At 41.1% G+C, this 20154-nt stretch overlaps 2 protein-coding genes across 5 annotated transcripts in view; one reads left to right on the top strand and one right to left on the bottom strand.

Annotated features, from left to right (window-relative positions):
* Positions 1 to 9032, bottom strand: part of LOC117357614 (presenilin-2-like) — a 58102-nt gene extending 49070 nt beyond the window's left edge. Inside the window, exon 1 of one of the 2 annotated variants that reach the window (XM_033938450.1) lies at positions 8899 to 9032. The gene's annotated coding sequence lies outside the window, so the exon portion shown is untranslated. The remainder of the gene's footprint in view (positions 1 to 8898) is intronic. The other variant, XM_033938451.1, reaches the window with a different exon arrangement.
* A 10204-nt stretch (positions 9033 to 19236) lies between these two features.
* The window catches only part of MEMO1 (mediator of cell motility 1), a 191254-nt gene continuing 190336 nt past the window's right edge, over positions 19237 to 20154 (top strand). For 2 of the 3 annotated variants that reach the window (XR_004538849.1, XM_033938653.1), the window contains exon 1: positions 19237 to 19728. Coding sequence is in view for 2 of the 3 variants with exons in the window: in XM_033938653.1 (XP_033794544.1) it covers positions 19608 to 19728 (121 nt within the window). In the remaining variant the exon portion in view is untranslated. The remainder of the gene's footprint in view (positions 19729 to 20154) is intronic. The other variant, XM_033938654.1, reaches the window with a different exon arrangement.

Raw genomic sequence — 20154 nt, 5'->3', positions numbered from 1 at the left:
GTAGTAAAATGCTGTGTTTTCTTTTTTTACTGGCGGAAATAACTATGGGGCTTTCATATATGATGTACTTGGCAAATGAGAAAGAGGGGGAAATCTAAAGCTGTGTTTCCGAACAGGACTGTGGAGTAGGAGTTGGAAGCAATTCCTGCACCATGGAGAAGCATTGCAAGGACTACAGGGACACAATGGGCTACACCTAACCAGAAGAGGGAAGAATGTCCTTGGACACCGCCTAGCCCGCCTACTCCACAGGGCTTTAAACTAGGTAAGTCGGGGGAGGGTACAGGCACAAACAACATACCAGGCGAACTAAAATGCCAATACATTTATGAGGCTGAGGAAAGTAGACACCGAAATTCTGGGTCAGGGGTGAGTGCACACACTTTTGAGTCGGGAGTAGGGTCACATCATATTTATGGGTCACATTGTAATTCCGGGTCTAGGGGGAGTACACACTGTAGTTCTGGGTATATGGGGAGTACACATTGTGGTTCTGAGCCTCAGGAAAGCACAAATAACACAAACAATGCTAAAGGTGTTCAAATAGCTCAAACAGGAATATCCCCACTGAGACATAACAAAAATATAACATGGAGAGCTATGTACGTCAACGCACACAGTTTAGGAAACAAGATCCTGGAATTGGAAACAGAAATAAGGAATGCCGACCTGGATGTGGTGGCGATATCCGAAACCTGGCTCACAGACTCCCACGGGTGGGATATGGTCATACCGGGTTACAACTTGCTTCGCCGGGACAGAAAGGGTAGGAAGGGAGGGGGTGTAGCATTATATACTAAAGATGACATTAAGGTCACGAGAATCTCAGATGTCCAGTATACTGGGGAATCCCTTTGGGTTAATTTGGCCAGAGGGAAGGACAAATGCTTGTATCTTGGCGTAATTTACAGACCCCCAAGACAACAGGATGACCTGGATATGGAAATAATCGAAGATATAGAAAATATCACCTTGCGTGGGGACACAGTATTGCTAGGTGACTTCAACATGCCTGATGTGGATTGGGTTACACTTACCTCTGCTTCCGGCAGCAGCAGGAGGCTATTAAACTCTATGAAAGGAGCAAGCCTCAGGCAACTGGTGTTGGAACCGACAAGGGATCAGGCAATACTGGACCTGATACTTACCAATGGAGAAAGTGTCACAGAGGTCTCGGTGGGCGACACATTGGCCTCCAGTGACCACAACATGGTATGGTTCAATATCAAGAAAGGTTTCACTAAATCTACTACACTAACCAAAGTCCTCAAATTCAAGGACACAAATTTCAAAGAAATGGGAGACTTCGTTCACCAGGTGCTACAAAGCCAAGAAGAAACCGATAACGTGGAAGACATGTGGTCGACTTTGAAAGCAACCATACAAGAAGCAACAAACCGCTATGTAAAATCAGTAAGTAAACGGCGAAGGAACAATAAGCCACAGTGGTTTACTGCGGAGATCTCAGACCTGATCAAGGAGAAGAAAAAAGCATTCATCTTTTACATACAATCAGGGAAGCAGGACTCTAGAGCAGACTACCTGGCCAAATCAAAAGCCGTCAAAACAGCAGTCAGGGAGGCTAAATTCCTCATGGAGGAGTCTCTAGCAAAGAACATCCAGAAGGGAGATAAATCCTTCTTCAGGTATATCAGTGATAGAAGAAAAAACTCAGGCGGGATTGTACGTCTTAGGAAACCAGACGGAGACTATGTGGAAAAGGATTCGGAAAAAGCCCAACTATTAAATGAATACTTCTGCTCAGTCTTCACCCGAGAAGCGCCAGGGCTCGGCCCTCAGCTACAGACAAGGGTTGGCTCAGTTGACCCGTTTAGTAACTTTGAGTTTATGCCCAGCAGTGTCTACGGTGAGCTGTCAAAGCTATAGGTTAACAAAGCAATGGGGCTGGACAACCTGCACCCCAGGGTGCTTAGGGAGCTGAGTGATGTCTTGGCGGAGCCACTGTCCGTGCTCTTCAACCTCTCCCTTAGTACAGGCAGCGTCCCGTTGGACTGGAGGACGGCTAACGTCATTCCACTCCACAAGAAAGGCTCAAAGATGGAGACAGCAAACTACAGACCAGTGAGTCTAACATCGATAGTGAGCAAACTAATGGAAACTCTAATCAAACACCAATTAGATAAGATCCTGGATGAGGAGAATCTACGGGATCCCTGACAACATGGATTTACTAAGGGGAGATCCTGCCAATCCAACCTGATCAGCTTCTTTGACTGGGTAACGGGGAAGCTGGATATTGGAGAGTCCCTGGACATCGTGTACCTGGACTTTAGCAAAGCATTCGATAGCGTACCACACCACAGGTTACTGAGCAAGATGAGTTCTATAGGATTAGGTAACACATTGACGAAATGGGTTGGGAGCTGGCTTGGAGGTAGGCTCCAAAGGGTGATGGTGAACGGCACCCCCTCCGAAATGACAGAGGTGATTAGTGGAGTACCACAGGGCTCAGTCTTGGGCCCAATCCTATTCAACATCTTTATAAGAGACTTGGCAGAAGGGCTTCGAGGTAAAATAACATTATTCGCCGATGACGCCAAACTGAGTAATGTAGTGGGCAAATGCACAACAGACGAAGATTCAGTGCCCGACAACATGATGCACGACCTACTCCTACTGGAGCGATGGTCTAGGACATGGCAACTCAACTTCAATGCCAAAAAATGCAAAGTTATGCACCTGGGCAGCCAGAATCCATGCAAGTCTTATACCCTTAATGGCGAGATCCTAGCAAAAACGGTAGCAGAACGAGACTTGGGGGTAATCGTCAGTGAGGACATGAAGTCTGCCAATCAAGTGGAGCAGGCTTCGTCCAAGGCAAGACAAATCATGGGCTGCATACGAAGGGGTTTCGTCAGTCGTAAGGCGGAAGTCATTATGCCATTGTATAGATCCATGGTGAGGCCCCACCTGGAATACTGTGTGCAATTCTGGAGGCCGCATTATCGCAAGGATGTGCTGAGACTGGAGTCGGTGCAAAGAATGGCCACCCGGATGGTCTCGGGACTCAAGGATCTACCATACGAAAAACGGCTTGACAAATTACAGCTATACTCGCTCGAGGAGTGCAGAGAGAGGGGGGACATGATCGAGACGTTCAAGTATCTTATGGGCCGCATCGAGGCGGAGGAAGATATCTTCTTTTTCAAGGGTCCCACGACAACAAGAGGGCATCCGTTGAAAATCAGGGGCGGGAAACTACGAGGTGACACCAGGAAATTCTTTTTCACTGAAAGAGTGGTTGATTGCTGGAATAGTCTTCCACTACAGGTGATTGAGGCCAGCAGCGTGCCTGATTTTAAGGCCAAATGGGATCGGCACATGGGATCTATTCACAGGGCAAAGGTAGGGGAGGGACATTAAGGTGGGCAGACTAGATGGGCCATGGGCCCTTATCTGCCATCTATTTCTATGTTTCTATGTTTCAATTTGGGGTAGAATCAGAGTCTATAAAAATATATTGACTCTGACTCCAGATTCAAAATAAAAACTTATATAGAGAGACCGTACCTTGACCCCCAGTGATCCTGAGTGCCCTGAGAGTACTTCAAACAAGAAGAGGAAACAAGTGCCAAAGTCCTGCAGACTATGCTTCTCCTAGTAAGCCCTTGGCAGCCATTTGAAAATTTCAAGGATGACTATGAGATTCAATACATCAACTGGAACATGGAGAAAGAGGATACCATCTTGGAAGCATAGTACTAACTAAACTAAACTAAACCTTAAGTTTATAAACCACATATCTCCACGGATGTGGAGCTCGGAACGGTTTACAAGAACTTAAAATATAGGAAGAGAAGGAAAAAAAACAGTTTACATGAACTTATATATAGTAGAGAAAGTTTGCTGAGTTTGCCCAGCAGTTTGTGCCACAGAATTCATATCAAAACATCCATGCTGTCTCTACCACAATGCTGAATGACATTTTGAAATCCTTCTCTGATGTAAGTGTGATCCAGGTTGCTGGCGGGTATCTCCTCATGCTTGCATATGCCTGTGCTGGGACTGTTCCAAATCCCAAGGTGCTGTGAACTAGTTTGGAGCCCTATCCATGGCATCAGGACTGGGGCTGTGCTTTCTGCTCGGGCTTTATTTCAATGCTGCCATCACTCAGGTGCTACCCCTTCCTGGCTCTGGGTACTAGAGTAGATGACATGCTTGTTCTAGCACATGCCATTATCCTTCCAATATCAATTAGCAAAATGCTGGAACCAACTACCACTTATATTATGATGTTGTGACCACATTGAGATTCAGAAAACTTTTAAAAGCATTTCTATACCAAGACAGGGAGCCAACCCTGGATTAACTGAAATGGCACATTTCTAGACTGTCTAATGCAACTCCTGGGACATAATGATTAGCCACAATGACCTACTTGAACTTGTAACTATGACCTAACTGCATTAGTAACTGTACTGATCTACCTGCACTACCAACTCTACTGAATGTCTGTGTCAAACTGCTCATTAATCCGACCTTGAACTGAATAGGAAAAGGTGGAATAGAAAACCTATTAACATAACATGCCTTCACTGAAGCTGGATCCAACACCCTAATCAAGTAGCAGACAAGGGAATGTCTCCATTTTATGCTATTTAAACAGCAGAGAGGAAAGCAAAATTGCTCCCTCAATCATTCCTCTAAAGAGTATGTTGAAAACTCATAGTTAGCTTATACATATTCCTTGGAGTAGATGTAAATGCTGATGTATAGATTTTTTTAAAATATGTGTGTATGTTTCCTGCAAAATAGGAAATATATGAATCTTTCTCATGTCTACCCAAAATACGGCTCTTTGAAAACTCTGCATGCTGCCATCATACATATGGCAGGCTTTCCTAAAAAGCAGCTACATATATGCAATGGGCCACTTACATGAGTAAACAAACCCCAAACCCACTACTTACATTACTCAGTATTTTGCCTTATTTCTTACTCACTTTTTATTGTCATTTCCAGCTCAATCTTATTCATCACGAGTCATCTTCTTACCCTCAGTTCATTCCGGTTCTTTTAGGCCAACGTCCACTTTCCTACCATATTAAACCTTTTTCTCATGTTTCCCTTCAGTGATTCATCATTTCTATCACAATGCATGCATCGTCTTGCTCTCCTCTCTGGAGTCTCTTAGCATTGGTTTACTTAACTGTAGATCCCAGAGATCAATTGTTATCCTCCCGCTATCACTTATTATGTCTGTCAGAATCTTGGTTAAAAAAAGAAGAAAGTTTTCTCTTTCAATGTCTCCCATCAGGTTATGGTGATCTCTTCTCCTCTCGTTCTTCTGAGGGGAGGGGTACCTGTTATGTACTCCACATCTCTCATTGTTTCTGAATCCAAGTTCAAAGCTCTTTACTCTGAGGGTCTCACTGTTAAAATTAAATGCATCCATCCCATTATTTTTTTTATTTCTCTTCCTGCGTGCAAGCCAATAGGACTCTTATCAGACTATTGCAGATCTTGTCACTTCACTTCCCAACCTATTAAAATTAGGTGACTTCAGTCTTCATATGGTTGTTTCCAATAACCCATCAGCAATACACTTTTGCTCCTTCCTTACAGATCTTACTCTGCAGCAGTCAATTGATTTCCCCACTCATATAGCGGATCATACCCTGAATTTATTAATGTCCCCTACTCACTCTCCTTTTTCTCTAAACTTTTTCTTGAGTCAGACTTTCCCTTGGACTGATCATTGTCTTATAAAATTTTCTCCGACAATTACAGGACTCTGTAAATGAGTGATCACCCCTTGAACCTTTTCCAAGCATTCTCATAACAATGATCCTGCTCTTTGGCCATCTCTGCCTCCCTCTTTTCCTCCTGATTTTGTGTCTTTGTTACCATCAGATCAGGCACATTTTTCATTTGAGTTTCTACTGCCTCCTCTTCACTTCCACCAGTTCAGTGCTATTGCTCCAGAGGAAGGAGTGATCCTCCGAAACGGAGCCCCATAGAGCTTCAATATTACAGCAAGAACGATGGACTGAATGTGTTTTCATTGATGCTCTCGCATTGCAAGATAAATACCTGTTTCTTTGATCTTATGAACTGTTTCATTTATCAACTTTGGATACTAGAGGAAGATATATTTGAAAGTTGAACCTCAAATTGACTTTTGTAGCAATAATATATTGCACATTAGTATATTAGACAAATGGTGATTTATTTTTGGTTGTGTGTATTTGCACGTTTTTCATTATTTAAATTGGGTCCAGGGATGTTTCATGCTTGAATAACCCATTTGGGTTAACACAACTCTCAACTTGATGTTACAGGCTGGGCCTGATAATCGAGCTGTGTAAACTGAGGACCCATCACAAAATTTAAATTTAAACTTATATCAACACTTAAACTACTATTCTGTTAATTATAAATATATCTCCAGTAATCTCCTAATATACTACACAACGTAGGAATAATTTTTTCATTGTAGCATTTCTACTATTTAACCGGCAGACTGTCTAGCAAACTTTTTTCAGTGATAAAATCTCAACACTATGTAAAACTTTAATTCCAGTGAACAGACCCCCTGTGACTATGATAGATAAATCAGATGTTTCCCAGGTTAATAGTTCTTCTCTTGCTACATGGTCCAATTTCTAACCCCAGACCCTCTTTTTGCTCTCCAAAATCATTACACCAATGAGTATCACCTTTTGTGCTTTAGACCCTTTCCCATCATATTGGATTAAACTCCCTCACTTTGAATTGCTTCCATTTCTCTTGACCATGGTTAATTCGTCACAAACAAGGTATTTTGATCAACGCCTGAATAAGTGCCCTTATTTTCCCTATCCTAAAGAAACTTTCTCTCAATCCCAGTCTTCCCTCCTATTACTGTCAGGTTTCTAATCTTAGTTTCATTGGTATTGATAGAAAAAGTGGTCTTTGTTCAACTTAATAAATTTGTTGAGAAGAAACTCGTTCTACATCTTTATCAGTCAGGCTTTTGGCCTGTACACAGCACAGAAACTGTCCTAACCTCAGTACTTAGTGAAACCCATTCATTTTTCAATAGATGCCAGGTAACTAGTTATTTCACTTGACTTGTCAGCTTCATAATTGATGATGAGATGCTTATTACCCATTTACAGAATATAATACTATCACATACAGTCCAAACAAGGTTCAGATCCTTTCTTTCTAACTATATTCATTGCATAAGCTTTAATCACACCACTCCAAAGGCTAAATCTCTTTCCTGTGGGGTCCCCCAGGGCTCAATCCTTCCTTCATTACTTTTTAACATTTTCCTTAGCCCCCTTGCTACTATTCTCCAGAACTGTCATTCCACATATACACAGATCCACATCCTTCATCACACCAATGCTTTCTCCCCAGATATTTCCACCCTGCAGACTTGCCTAGACTCCGTTGCTTACTGTCTATCTGCCCACCACCTGGTACTTAACCCTGATAAAATAGTTGTTTGCTGGCTCACTAAGCATCTTCCCTCTCCCAATATTCCGCTTTTTCTATTAGGGACCACAGTCATCACTATGTCTTCTTTCTGCTACCTTAGCATCATACTTGATTATAAGTTGACATTCGTATCTCATGTTGTTGCTCTTTGAAAAACTGGTTTTTACATATTACGACAACTTCACTCAGTCCGCTCATTCTTTGATATGTCTTCTTTGCAATCTCTGATTTTTTCTTTGGTAATTACACTTATCAACTATTGCAATATAGTACTTCTAGGTGTGACACAGTCTATTACTAAAAAATTCTAGACATTACAAAACATTGCTGTCTGCCTAGTAACACACTCCAATATTACTGATCAGGTGACCCCATTATTAAAACAATACCACTGGTTCCCAATTATATACTGTATTTAATTCATGCTCCAACTGTTTTACTGTGGAGGACTCAGATGATTATTTTGCTGATCTGGGAATGCTGGGGGGGGTCCGTGACCGCTCTACTTTGCAGAGATTGCGTTTTACATCTACCTTTAAGCCAGCTGAAAAAGAGGTAGGGGACAGTACTGTCAAAGAGATGTGAGGTATGGTAGGGAAGAAGAGATACTCAACTATAGGCATGGTAGGGGATGAAGTATACCAAAAATTCACCTAGGATATGATACTCTGGGGGTGGGGTGGCAGCAAGGAAGAAGAGTTGCTCAACTACTGGGGGGGGAGGAGGAATGCAGCATGCTGAAGGTTCACTTAGAATACCTGATACCTCTGAGCCAGCCTTGGCCAGAGTCTTCCAAAGAACAGCATACCCATTGACAGCTTAATAACTTTACTTTCAGTTCCACTCCTAGATCACCTCTCTTGTTTACTATACTGCTCCTACTAACTGGGGAAAAAAAATCAAAGCTGTTGAAAGGAGTAGTCTAATGGTTAGTGCAATGGCCTGGGAAGTTGAATTCCCACTGCAGATCCTTGTGATTCTGGGCCAGTGACTTAGTTAACATTTCATTGCTACAGGTACAAAAAAAAAGTACCTGAATATATAAACCACTTTGATTGTAAGCACAGAACGACGGTATATCAAAAGATTCCTAAAATGCACCCTTCCTTAAACGCATTTAGTGACCGGTTTTCCTCGGTCTCTAGCATGTCTCCCCCTCTTTGCGAACCGACGCCTCACCCCCATCAAACTCATACTAGAGGTTTTCCGCTAATCCCGATACTTTCCTTCTTCGATGTCCCCGTAAGACACAACTTCCTTCCCTCTGAGACATCCCACCTCGCAGGAAACAGAAAGTTGCATTCAAGGGAGGGACACCGGAGAAGGAAAGCTGTGGGACCTTGTCGCAGGCGATCTTTCAAATACAAGATGGAACACAGAGCACTGCACTGGGACGGCGTGTGCGGGAATGGACTCAGTTACTGTACGAGCCTCTCGGTGATCACCTACCTACCAGCGTTCTCCAAGGCTTCTATCTCTTACTTCCTGCGCCTGTCAATAACTCAGCGCAGCCGCACTCGCTGTCTGCCCGGGTTAGGGCGGCGAGACTCACGCGTACACAAGCAAGGACCCAGCAGCTTTAGACGTCACCTGATCTACTGACGCATGCGTGTCTGGCTGCTCATCCACGCGCCAGTAGATCAGGCGGTGGCTTCTGATGTCGCTGGACTCTACATTTGTCAGTATGAGTCTGGCCGAGCAAGTACAGTTGTGCTGAATTATTGAAACTAGGATGTTTGCCACCAAAGTGGTGGTAGTCCACGGGGAGTTATATTTTCAAATTTATTATTTTTTTTTAAATTCGCGCCAGTTTTACAAACTGTTGTGTATAAAACGAAATATAAGGAACTGCTGAAAAGCTTTACACATAGTCCAGTAATACTCCACTTTTTTTTGTTCGGTCGGAAAAATACGGAACGAAAAAGTGGAAAATCGCAGGACTAATAGGCCTCGATGGAAACTGCCCCAACTTTGTTGGTTGGGCTGAGAACTTTTCAGCTGCTCCTCATAGATTTAGGCCAGCATTGGTTATAAGTAAAGCATAAATTTAAGCGTTTCTGAATATAACTTAAGTCAACTAAACAAAAGGTCTACCTTATATGCATAAATGGTGACAAAGTTACTGCTTATATGGATTAAAATAGGTTTAATTAAAAAAAGTATCGCCCCCCCCCCCCTTTTTTTTTTTAACAAAACCATAGCACGGTTTTGGTAACAGCTCCTATCGTTCATAAGAATTCTATGAGCACTGGAGCAGTTACCGCCACAGCGAGCACTAAGAACCATGCTATGAGTTTGTAAAAGGAGGGGTTATTCTTCTATTTTTATTTATTTAGGCCCTGTTTTACTAAGCCGTGGTAGAGGTTTCTACCATGGCCTGGGGTGCTAAATCTAATGACTCATAGGAATTGTACCAGTGTGGGAGCATTTAGCACTCTGGGCTGCTGTAGTAACGTCTACCTTGGCTTGGTAAAAGGGGAGGGGGTTGACTTTCCATTTTAAAATAGACTACAGGCAATCACACCACTTTATCCATATATATTGAGGTTAGAAATTTATTTATTTTTTTTAGTGTTTGTATTTTTATTGAGAAAACAATTTTTTTTACACAAAGTATCATCTAATTTTGTATAACCAGTACCGTTATCACAACAATTGTGAAGCAAACCTAAGACAATGTTGTAGATATGTCCTCTTTATCAACAAAAGTAACCATTTATCAGTGTTTTTTTTAATGTAATAAGGAGTTTTAGGCTAAGTAGGTTTCATATCAGTGTTAAGCAAACCAAATTCCATCAATGTATGCAATGGATTTTGGATAGGTCTTTCCAAGAGTTTAAGCTAATTTATTTATATTCTTTTTACAAGTTGAAAAGACATCACTTGAAAAAAAAATATAATACATCTACTAAAGAAAAAGTCAACCATAATGTAGCACATAAAATTACCATGAATATAGTCCACATTAGAGAGAAGAGATCAATCACATCCAAGGGAAGTTGGATAGAAGAAATAAATTAAATCAAATTACATGGCGCAGTTGGAATCAATTACATGGCCTGATTAGCAATTTCGACGGGAGTCTCTGGAGCTTTTGAAATTGCTGCTTTACCTTCAATAAAAAATTGTAACTGATCGGGTTCATAGAAAATATATCTACTAGCCTGATATGTAATGCAACATTTTCAGGGGAAATGCAATTGAAAGGATGTTCCTAAATCAAGAACAGACTGACGATAAACCAAGAATTTCTTATGCCTGGCTTGTGTCCATTTCGATACATCTGGAAAAATTGAAATTTTGAGTCCATGAAATTCAACATTATCAGTCCTATAGAATAGGTGAAGAATTGCTTCTTTATCTTGAAGAAAAACAAGTCACCGATAAAGTGGCTCTATACATACTTTCTATCTGAGATGACTCCAACATTCTAGTAAGATCAAGTTCTTTGTCCACTTTTTCTTTATCTTCTTTAGAAACATTTAGGTAATACAACTTTTGCAATGGTAGCATATTATTTTTTGAATATTTCAAAACAGAAATTAGAAATGAATGAAATAGATCCCTAGAAGACTGAAATCTAGAGACAGGAAAATTTAAGAATCACAAATTTAAATTTCTGTTTGCATTCTCCAGATTTTCAATTTTTCTAGTAAGTAAATTTTTGTCTTTCAGTTGCAAATTAGTAGAAATCTTAATTTCTGCAACTTATTTTTCAACTTTGTCCATTCTAATGGATTGTTGTTGAATTTTATCTTCAAAATTCTTAAATTGAACATTAGTATTTTGTATTGAGGAAATAAACTGAGAGCAAACCTTATGTAGATTTTTCACTTCACTCCAGATAGCTTCCATTTCAATTACTGCTGGACTAGTCATGGGGGCAGGGAGAGAAATCACCGGGAATTCCACCACAGAAGTCACCTCCTCTGATTGTAAAGTGGGGTTCTCAATCTCTGCCTCACTCCATACTGCACGTCCTTCACCCGCTGAAGCCGGCTGCAAAGAAGTCGGCAAGTTACAATTCCCATCCGGGGTCAGGGGTGAAACCTGCAGCGCCGACGAAAATAATAGCTCCAGCGCTTCCTGTATAGCTGTAGGCATCCCTGACATCATCCCTGGATGCAGGGGAACTGCAGGCCCCAATGGGCTCAGCGAAATGTCGCCTTCCAGGACCGAGGTCTGCCCTCCTCGGTCAGAAGAAACGCCCATATCAACCGGGACAGTAAAAGCTGTTATCCTGTCTGCCGTGTTATTGAAGTGGAAGAGGAGGCAAGAAGAACACTCCTCTGCTTACCCTTGCACTTCAGCATCGTAGAAAGTAACAGGTAACTTTATGAAAGTAGTTGTTAATTATTGCTGGTAGCATGCAGGAACCACTTGAAACGCATCTCACTCCATCGCCATCTTGAACTCCTCTCTAAGCTAATTTAAGCTAATTTTTAAAGCAATGGATAATAGCTAGTCTAACAATTAACATTGTTGTTGATTTAAATATTGGAAACGTAGATTGCAAGATAATATCTGTATGTTAATTTGTTTGTCAAATTAAATATTGAATAGTATTCCATATTTCTTTCCAGTATAATTGACATTCAAACAACATATGCTTTACTGTGCCTAAAGCAATTTTTCAAGACCATCAGGAATGGTAGAAAATGTAAGCCCACCAAAATCCCCCTAAATCCTACTGTAATGCCATATAGGTCCACCTGCAGCCATTAGGGCTATTGGGATTGTACACAAGTGGGTATAGTCTGTTTTGGAGGGCTCACCATAACCTATAAGGGAGTTCTGGTGAGATGTTTATGTGGCACCCTTTTTTGTGAAGTTCACAGCAGTGCCCTGTAAGGTGCCCCTCTGCTCTGACATGTCTGGGTGGCCAGCCCATCATAATGCTTGCCCCTCCCATGTCCAAAAGGTCTTGTTCTGGGCGTTTGGGACTTCGATGAATTTTTGGTCAAGAATGTGGTATAAAGATAGACATAATGGCGGTCTGGACGATCAAATGCCTGGATGTACAGATAAACGATTAAAAAAAAATTTTTTTTAGACATACTTTTCAAGAATGGACATTTTACCACTGCCAACTTTGGGCGACTAGCGTCCTACGTCCAAATCGGACTTAGAAATGTTTTGATTATGCCCCTCTTAAGTGTATAGCCCTTGATGGAGACTGCCCCAACTTGTTGGTTGGGCTGAGAACTTTTTAGTGGTCCCTCTTAGAAAGTAATGATGTTGGTAAACACACGCCTGGAACTCTAATTAAAGGTGTTAGTTCTTTATTCATTTTCAGACTTACAATAAGTGTGACAATATGTCCAAACAAATTAAAAATAAATATATCACTTAATAATCCTCAATAATACAAATAATATGCTCTTATCACCCATCCTTCCAACCCATTCCTATCATATAGTCAAATATCATGTACAATATGTGATTATAAAATTACCCCCCTCCCCCCTTACCAATGAACTCATATATTTAAGGGAAACAATGTCATCTAATCAGTACAATACTTTGTTAATGGCTCCCACACATCTTGAAATTTCCTGAAACAATCCCGCTGTATTGCAATAAATCTCTCCATTTTATAAACATGACACAAGGAATTCCACCAGAAATTATAATTCAATCTACTCCAATCTTTCCAATTATACGTAATTTGTTGAATGGCAACACCAGTCATTATGAGTAATAATTGATTATTATTTGTAGAAATCTGACTTTTTGCTCTCATTGCCATACCAAACAGCACAGTATCATATGATAATGCCACTGGGTTGTCCAATAAACAATTAATTTGGTCCCAAATTGATTTCCAAAAATTCATAATAAATGATCTAAAGTCCCCGCTTCGAGATGACAGTGCCAATATTTATTAGACTTAGAGCTATCCAATTTTTGTAACCGAACAGGGGTCCATAATGCTCTATGCAACAAAAAAAACAACAAGTTTGTCTCATAGATGCCAACACTGTACATCTCATCCTCCAAGATCAAATTCGTGGCCATTGAGATGTAGTAATTTGATGCTTAATCTCAATGCTCCAAATGTCTCTCAGACCAGTGTTTGGTTTCTTTTTAATAAATCCAGTCAGCAATTTATACCACTGGGCGACCTGGTGACCCAAGAAGTCCGCCTGAAAACATAAGAACTCCAAATTAAATTGATTACTAAGGTTTTTCCATTCAGGGAACCCCGCCTGAATGGCATGCTTCAGTTGCAACCATTTAAAACTTTCTAATTTATTGAGACCATATTTATGTTGCAACTGTGAAAATTCCAGCATTTTACCATTAGAGATAACATCTTCTAATAAACGTATTCCTGCTATCATCCAATGCTTCCAGGCGAATGTTAGGATATAAGATTGATTGTTCAATTTGTAACCATTTTTGTGAAGATACGAAATTTGTAGATGTTAATCATACTGCCCCATGAGGCAGTAAATAAATTTTAAGATAATACTTAAACCTAAAAACTTAAAACTTAAGATAATACAAAAAGATCAGGAAAGTTAACTCCTCCCATTGATTTCAATTTATTTACGTTTTTAAAAGGATATTCGTGGTGTTTTTTTGTTCCATAGAAAATTAGTCATTACTTTTTCCAGAGATTTGTAGAAGGGATTAATATTAGGAATATAAAGTTTGGGGACTATTGTCATTTTAAAAAAATAGAGAAAAAAACTATCAAAGCAACTCTCATTTTTAAAGAATCCAATCTTCCCCACCACAATAAATGTAAGGGTGATCAAGAATTCATAGTTGCTTCTACTTTATCCATGACCTTTGACATATTCAGTTTATAAGAAGAAATTTAATATTTTTTACCCATGTAAAAAGGACAATCAGGTATATTAAATGGAAAGCAGTAGTTAGTGGCATCAATTCAGTTTTATTCCAGTTTACCTTGTAACCAAAATATGAGAAAAACATAGATTATTTCAATAAATTCTACTAGAGAATTTTTAGGGTTGGATAGATATCATCTGCTTAAGCAGATCATTGAATTCTGTATCATTAATTTGATGTTATTTAGCAAATATGTCTTGCAATGCTAATCCAACGTCTGTCTAATAATAAGCGTTGAAATGTAATTCCCTGAAAATGTCCAGTAGGCATTCCTCTTGCTGCTCTACAGAAAATGGTACGTGGGGGTCTGGTGGGGTCCCTGCTCATATGACCAGATGTGTGTGTGTGTGTGTGAGGGGGGGTTGTTAAGCTGGGTGCCTGGCCAGGCCACTAGATTACCAAAAGTATTTGGGGGGATCAGGGGTAGCAAGGGGGATTGGATCGGCCACTGGATAACCAGGGATATTTTCAGAGAGTAGCAGGGGGATCAGCCTGGCTTGGTCACTAGACCAACAGGAATAGTTTTTGGGGGTTGGGTTGGGGGTTACACTGGACATTTTATTTTGGCTCTGTTGTCAGTGCCTGAGCCAATCAGTGCTCAGGCACTAACAGGACAGCAAAGGCAGGGGGGCACACCAACAGCTTTGACAGAGGTTTTGTGCAGCCCGTTATTCTGGGCATTGCATGGAATCTGTTAATGAGCTTGTTTTAATACTAATGAGTTCAGTCTTCCATGCACTGTAAAGCAGTGGCCAAAAACCTCTGTGCATTGGCCACAGAATAAACATTTAATTTAGACTGGGTGGGGGCTTTGTGTTTCTATCCCTTAGGACCTCTTCTATCAAACTGCGCTAGCAGCTTTTAGCACAGAGAGCCGCCCTGAATGGTCCACACTGCTCCCGATGCTCATAGGAACTCTATGAGTGTCAGGAGCAACACAGGCCATTCAGCGTGGCTCACCACGCTACAAGCTGTTAGTGCAGTTTGATAGAAGAGGCCCTTAGTTTCTGGTGGTTCATTCTGATACAGGTATGTTCTTAAGTTGTACCTTGCAGTGACTTATTAATTATTTATTTATTTTCTTCCACTTTTCTCTCTTTGAAATTTCATTTTTAATAAAATATCTGCATTGCTTGCATGAAGATTTCTGTTTGCATGTTGTGAAAAATGCAGTTAGAGTGAACACAAATTAAAATGTGTTTCAAAGTAATGTAACATTATTCTTCAGGGAGAATTAGATTGAACCCTTATATGTACAAAATACATTAGAGGCTCTGGCAGAGACCCATTTACAAAGTATGTTTTCTTCCCAATTAATTTTTCCAAATTCATAAAGACTTGGAAATATTAATTGGGAAGAATGCTTACTTTGTAAGTGGGTCTCTGCCAGAGCTTCTAATGTATTGCTATAAAGCATTACAGATAATCTAAAATGCTGCTTCATGATTGATTTTTGGCAGCAATAAGTTTGAGCATGTCAACCCATTATTGAAGCAATTGCATTGGTTATCTGTGGAATCATATATGTATTATGTTTAAAGTACTGGTGTTGATTTTTCAGGTCATTAATTTGTGTATACCTTGGTACTTTTCTCAAGTTTTGACTTTATACCACCCTCACCGTTCGTTGAGATCTGAGACAAGTATGCGTCTTTGTGCTAATGGATTGCTACAGATAAGATATGCAGAAACAAGAACTACAGCTATATCAGTGGCAGGTCCTGTTCTCTGGAACAAATTACCGGGCATTTGTCAATGAGTAATGGATTGCGACAGTTAAGAAACTGTTAAATACACATTTATGAAACCTTTTTTTGCTGAGTGGAATAAAAGGGGGTTTTATGCAATATGCAGCATACTTGAACTATGGAAATACAGTAGTAAATCTATAATGCTATTGTTGGTCATTTGTGATTTTGTTTTGTTCTGTGTATGTATGATTTTGTGTTGTACTTTTGTAACCTGCTTAAGGTTAGGTGGGCTAAAAGTAAAAAAAAAAAAAATTACTACTCCTGAAGGTTATGGGTATAGGTGAGGACAGAAGAGATTACTTCTGGGGACAGGTGGGGATGGGTGAAATATATGTCCCTGTGCAACTCTCTAGTTGCAAGATAGGGCAGGGGCAGGGACTTTGAGAATGGGGGAGAGATGTTTGATTGGGGCTAGGGATTTGAGATAGTGATAGAGAAGGAGATATCAAATGGGGACAGAAGGGAAGCTGATGTTCAAAGCTGGGCGCAAAAGCCCACAGTGCAATAGCACAGAAAAATAGTGCAAAAAAAAAAAAATCTTATGCAAATAATTAATTGGTGCTAACAAGAGCAAGGGGAGGATCATGCCTGGCACATGCATACAAAGGGTTTGCGGTAAACCTGGCTTTTAGGTGCATGCCTAAACAAACTCAGAAGTGCAAGCACACATCAGCGCTATTTGTACACTTCCCCCTCCGTATTCGCGGTTTCAGTCGCAGTTTTGGTTATTCATGGTTTTTCGTTTGCAGGCTCCGCCCCCAAAATTGCATCAGAGAAAATAGCTGGGAGCAGTGTTGTACAGAGAAAATCGCTGCACTTCCTTCACAGGAACAGGTCAGGTTATTTGCAGTTTTAGCATATTCTCTAGGGTTTTAAACAGAAAACCATAAATAAGATGCAAAAAGTTATTCGCAGTTTTTCTGTATTTGCTGAGTTGTTTTTCCTCTACCACTGCAAATATGGAGGGGGAAGTGTATATGCTTTTATATATGAGCCTTTCAAAAATTGTTTGCAGTTTAAATTATTGAAAAGCTCATATTTAAGCACAGAAAAAACAGGTACCAGTTCAGTTTTGGTTAGGCTTATGCACAGTATCCGTCATGAGAGTAATCCACTCAGTGATCTGAAGAGGCTTGCCCTGCCTGAGAGCCTCCCCCTGAATCCATCAGCACAGACTGCTGCAAACTGGCTCTGGGGAGTGGCATCTGAAGGAGATGACATGACTCCTGCAGAGGTCACATATGCACTGGGCTAGGACACTGGTTCCAGGGAGGCTGCCATGGACCCCAACACCTGCATATAATGCCAGGCTGTGGGAACTTGAAGCGCCAAGAAATTCACGATTTGTTACTGAAGCTTCTGTCTGTGCGGCTCGGGAAGATAAATGCATCTCTGCAGCGTGTTGAAATGAACATCCAAATATTCCAAAGTCTGTGATGATGTCAGCTGATTCTTCTTGAAGTTGACAATGCAGCCCAAGTGCTGCATGAGAGGCACCAACCACTGTCTCCACTGCTCGTTCACACTCCTGTTCAGATGGAGCCTGGATTAATCAGTCATCCAGAGAAGAATGGACCTGTAAATCCATCCTGCGATGGAAGACTGCCACAACTACCATGACTTTTGGGAAGGTGCGGGGAATCGCCGCCCAAAGGCCAGAACTTCCTTGTGTTTACTGTTTGTTAAGTATGTCTTTTAGTCTTTTTGGATGTAAAATTGTTAACGTACTATATTGTTTCCCAAAGATTGTAATTTTTTTAAAATGTTCATCGCTTAAAAAGCGATTAATCAAAGATTTTATTAAACTTGAAGAACATGAAAACGATGATCCGGGTAGATCGGAATTTGGAGGTAAGCTCCTCTAAAATCCAAGGACGCCAGAAACTCCCCCAGAGAAACAGCAGCTATTACCTTCTTTAGATCCAGCATGAGTCTCTAGACCTCTGATCTTTTGGCACGGGCTCTACCACTCGGATGTCCAAGAGATGCTGCAGGGTAGAGCAAACCTTTTTCTCCTGACTTCCTGCCGGAGAATCAAGGAACAAATCCAGAGGAAGGCAAAAGAAATCTATCTTGTAGAAATTGAAACTGCAGGGGGCTCTGTCTCTCTTTTTCAATAGTAGGAGGAGCACGTGGTGAGAAAAATGTGTGGATGTTTGCAGGTCCCAGATCACTGGAATGGATTGGACACCTTGCGTATAGAATCAAGAAGGGAAGTACCAGAATAGTGAATAGCATAAAAAAAAAAAAAACACAAGAGGGTGTTGGGGTAGGGAGGAAACACAGGGCTGTGAGCAAGTAAATAATAGCATTGATTCCTGTAGGTATGGGTTAGGCTCCTTTGGTGATGCGTGAAATATCTGTCCTTGTGCAACTTTCTTCTGCACAACTCCTTAAACAAGTGATGGCACTGGAAAATGTAGATTCTCTGCCTCTATTTGCTGGTAGGGTGCATTAGCCACTGGTTTAGCCTGGATGAAAAGGAAATACATGTTACAACTCCCAGAAATACCCATCTCCCCATAAGAATTCAACTGAAAAAAAAATTAGCAGGGGAAGAAGCAGCACTAAGAATCACTGCTCATCTGCTCCACTTGTCAACTGCTGAACAATGCACAGGGTTAGAGAAAACAAACAAATCCTTTAAAGGCTGGGTTAGCTCCTGTCTTCCTTTTCCAACTCTGCTTTCTATCACCAGCTAATGTACCAGAGCAAAAATCTACCTTGGGAATCGATTAGCACATCAGAGAGCAGCCATCGTAAATTTTTAGAGTAGTGTAGTAGAATGAGAGTAAGAGCTTTATTGGTTTACAGACAACACATCGACCATTTTAAGGACTTTCCTAAATCACGTTAGTTTAAAAACGCATGCCCGAACCAACCTCCTTTCATTTCACCTCTGAGAAAAAAAATCCCCCAATCAGATCAAGAAAGTGCCGTCACCACAGCAACCAAACCAGCTACTGTAAACCCAAATAACAGCCCCTTTCCACTACACTCCTTCCCAACCAATCCCAAAAATCCAGGATATGTCCGACTCGTCCAATCATCGTTTTCTATCGTCATCGCTGACTAATCGGAGCACACACTAGAGCGTGTTTCCCTCCGACCCAATGAAAGCGTCGGAATTTCCTGATTACAACCAATCGGAGGTGCCGACGCTTGACTATGCTCATCACGGCGGCCGCACAGTGCCAAACGTGCTCAGATTATCGCGTTAGTTGCATTCTGAACTCATCAAGCTTTTGTTCTTTACAGATTCTGGCCGTTTGTATCCTTTGCGAATCACGGCTCCCAAGTTTCTTTTTTATTATTTTAATAATACATAAACCCCCCCATTTATAACAAATTAAGAGCTGTTGTGCTTCTGGCTCTATGTAGCCTCCTCCCTTGGGAGCTCGTATCTTGCACATGCCCGGCCTTACTGTGCGCCAGGCCCCAGTGAGCCCATAGCACCGTTCCACCTCCTGCAGCTTCGCCGTAGCCACCGCCACTGTCAGCTTCATCCGCGGCCAGGAAACCAACATAGGCGCCTCGGGCACCAAGATGTCCAACCGTGTGCTCTGCAGGGAAGCGAGTCATGCCGGGAGTTGGTACACCGCCTCAGGTATCGGAGAGGAAGGGGGCAGTGTTGTGGTAACAAGATCCCCCTGGTTGGGGAAGTCAGGTAGTGTTTGAGAGTTAGCTTTTGTCACTTGCTCTTTTTTTTTTCTCTTCTTCTTCTTCTCTCTGCTGTGTTCATCATCCCCGAAGAGAAAAAGAGGATCGAGGATGTGCAGGCGGGGTCATGAGGAGTTCTGCTCTTTTATTTCTTTCTTTCTTTCTTATACACAAGAAGATTTTTTTTTTCTTCATCAAGGGCTGAATCTGGTTCCTACCACTGGTACAGGCTCCGCGCTGAACACCTCCCGGATTAGTGGTTTCCCCTGGAATATTTCCTTGGCATCGGCAGAGTTTTAATAGTTTCCTCTAAGCTTCTGTATGCTTTATGGGGTTAAAAACCTTATGGATATTATTTTAATTTTTAACTGTAACCAAGTTTATATATGGTCAGCTGTGTAGAAAAGAAACAGACAAAGGCCTAGGAGCCAAC

Source organism: Geotrypetes seraphini, chromosome 3 (genome assembly GCF_902459505.1).
Source record: "Geotrypetes seraphini chromosome 3, aGeoSer1.1, whole genome shotgun sequence".
NCBI lineage: Eukaryota > Metazoa > Chordata > Amphibia > Gymnophiona > Dermophiidae > Geotrypetes > Geotrypetes seraphini.
The sequence above is the reverse complement of the archived record's forward strand: the minus strand, read 5'-3'. Positions and strand labels throughout refer to the sequence as shown.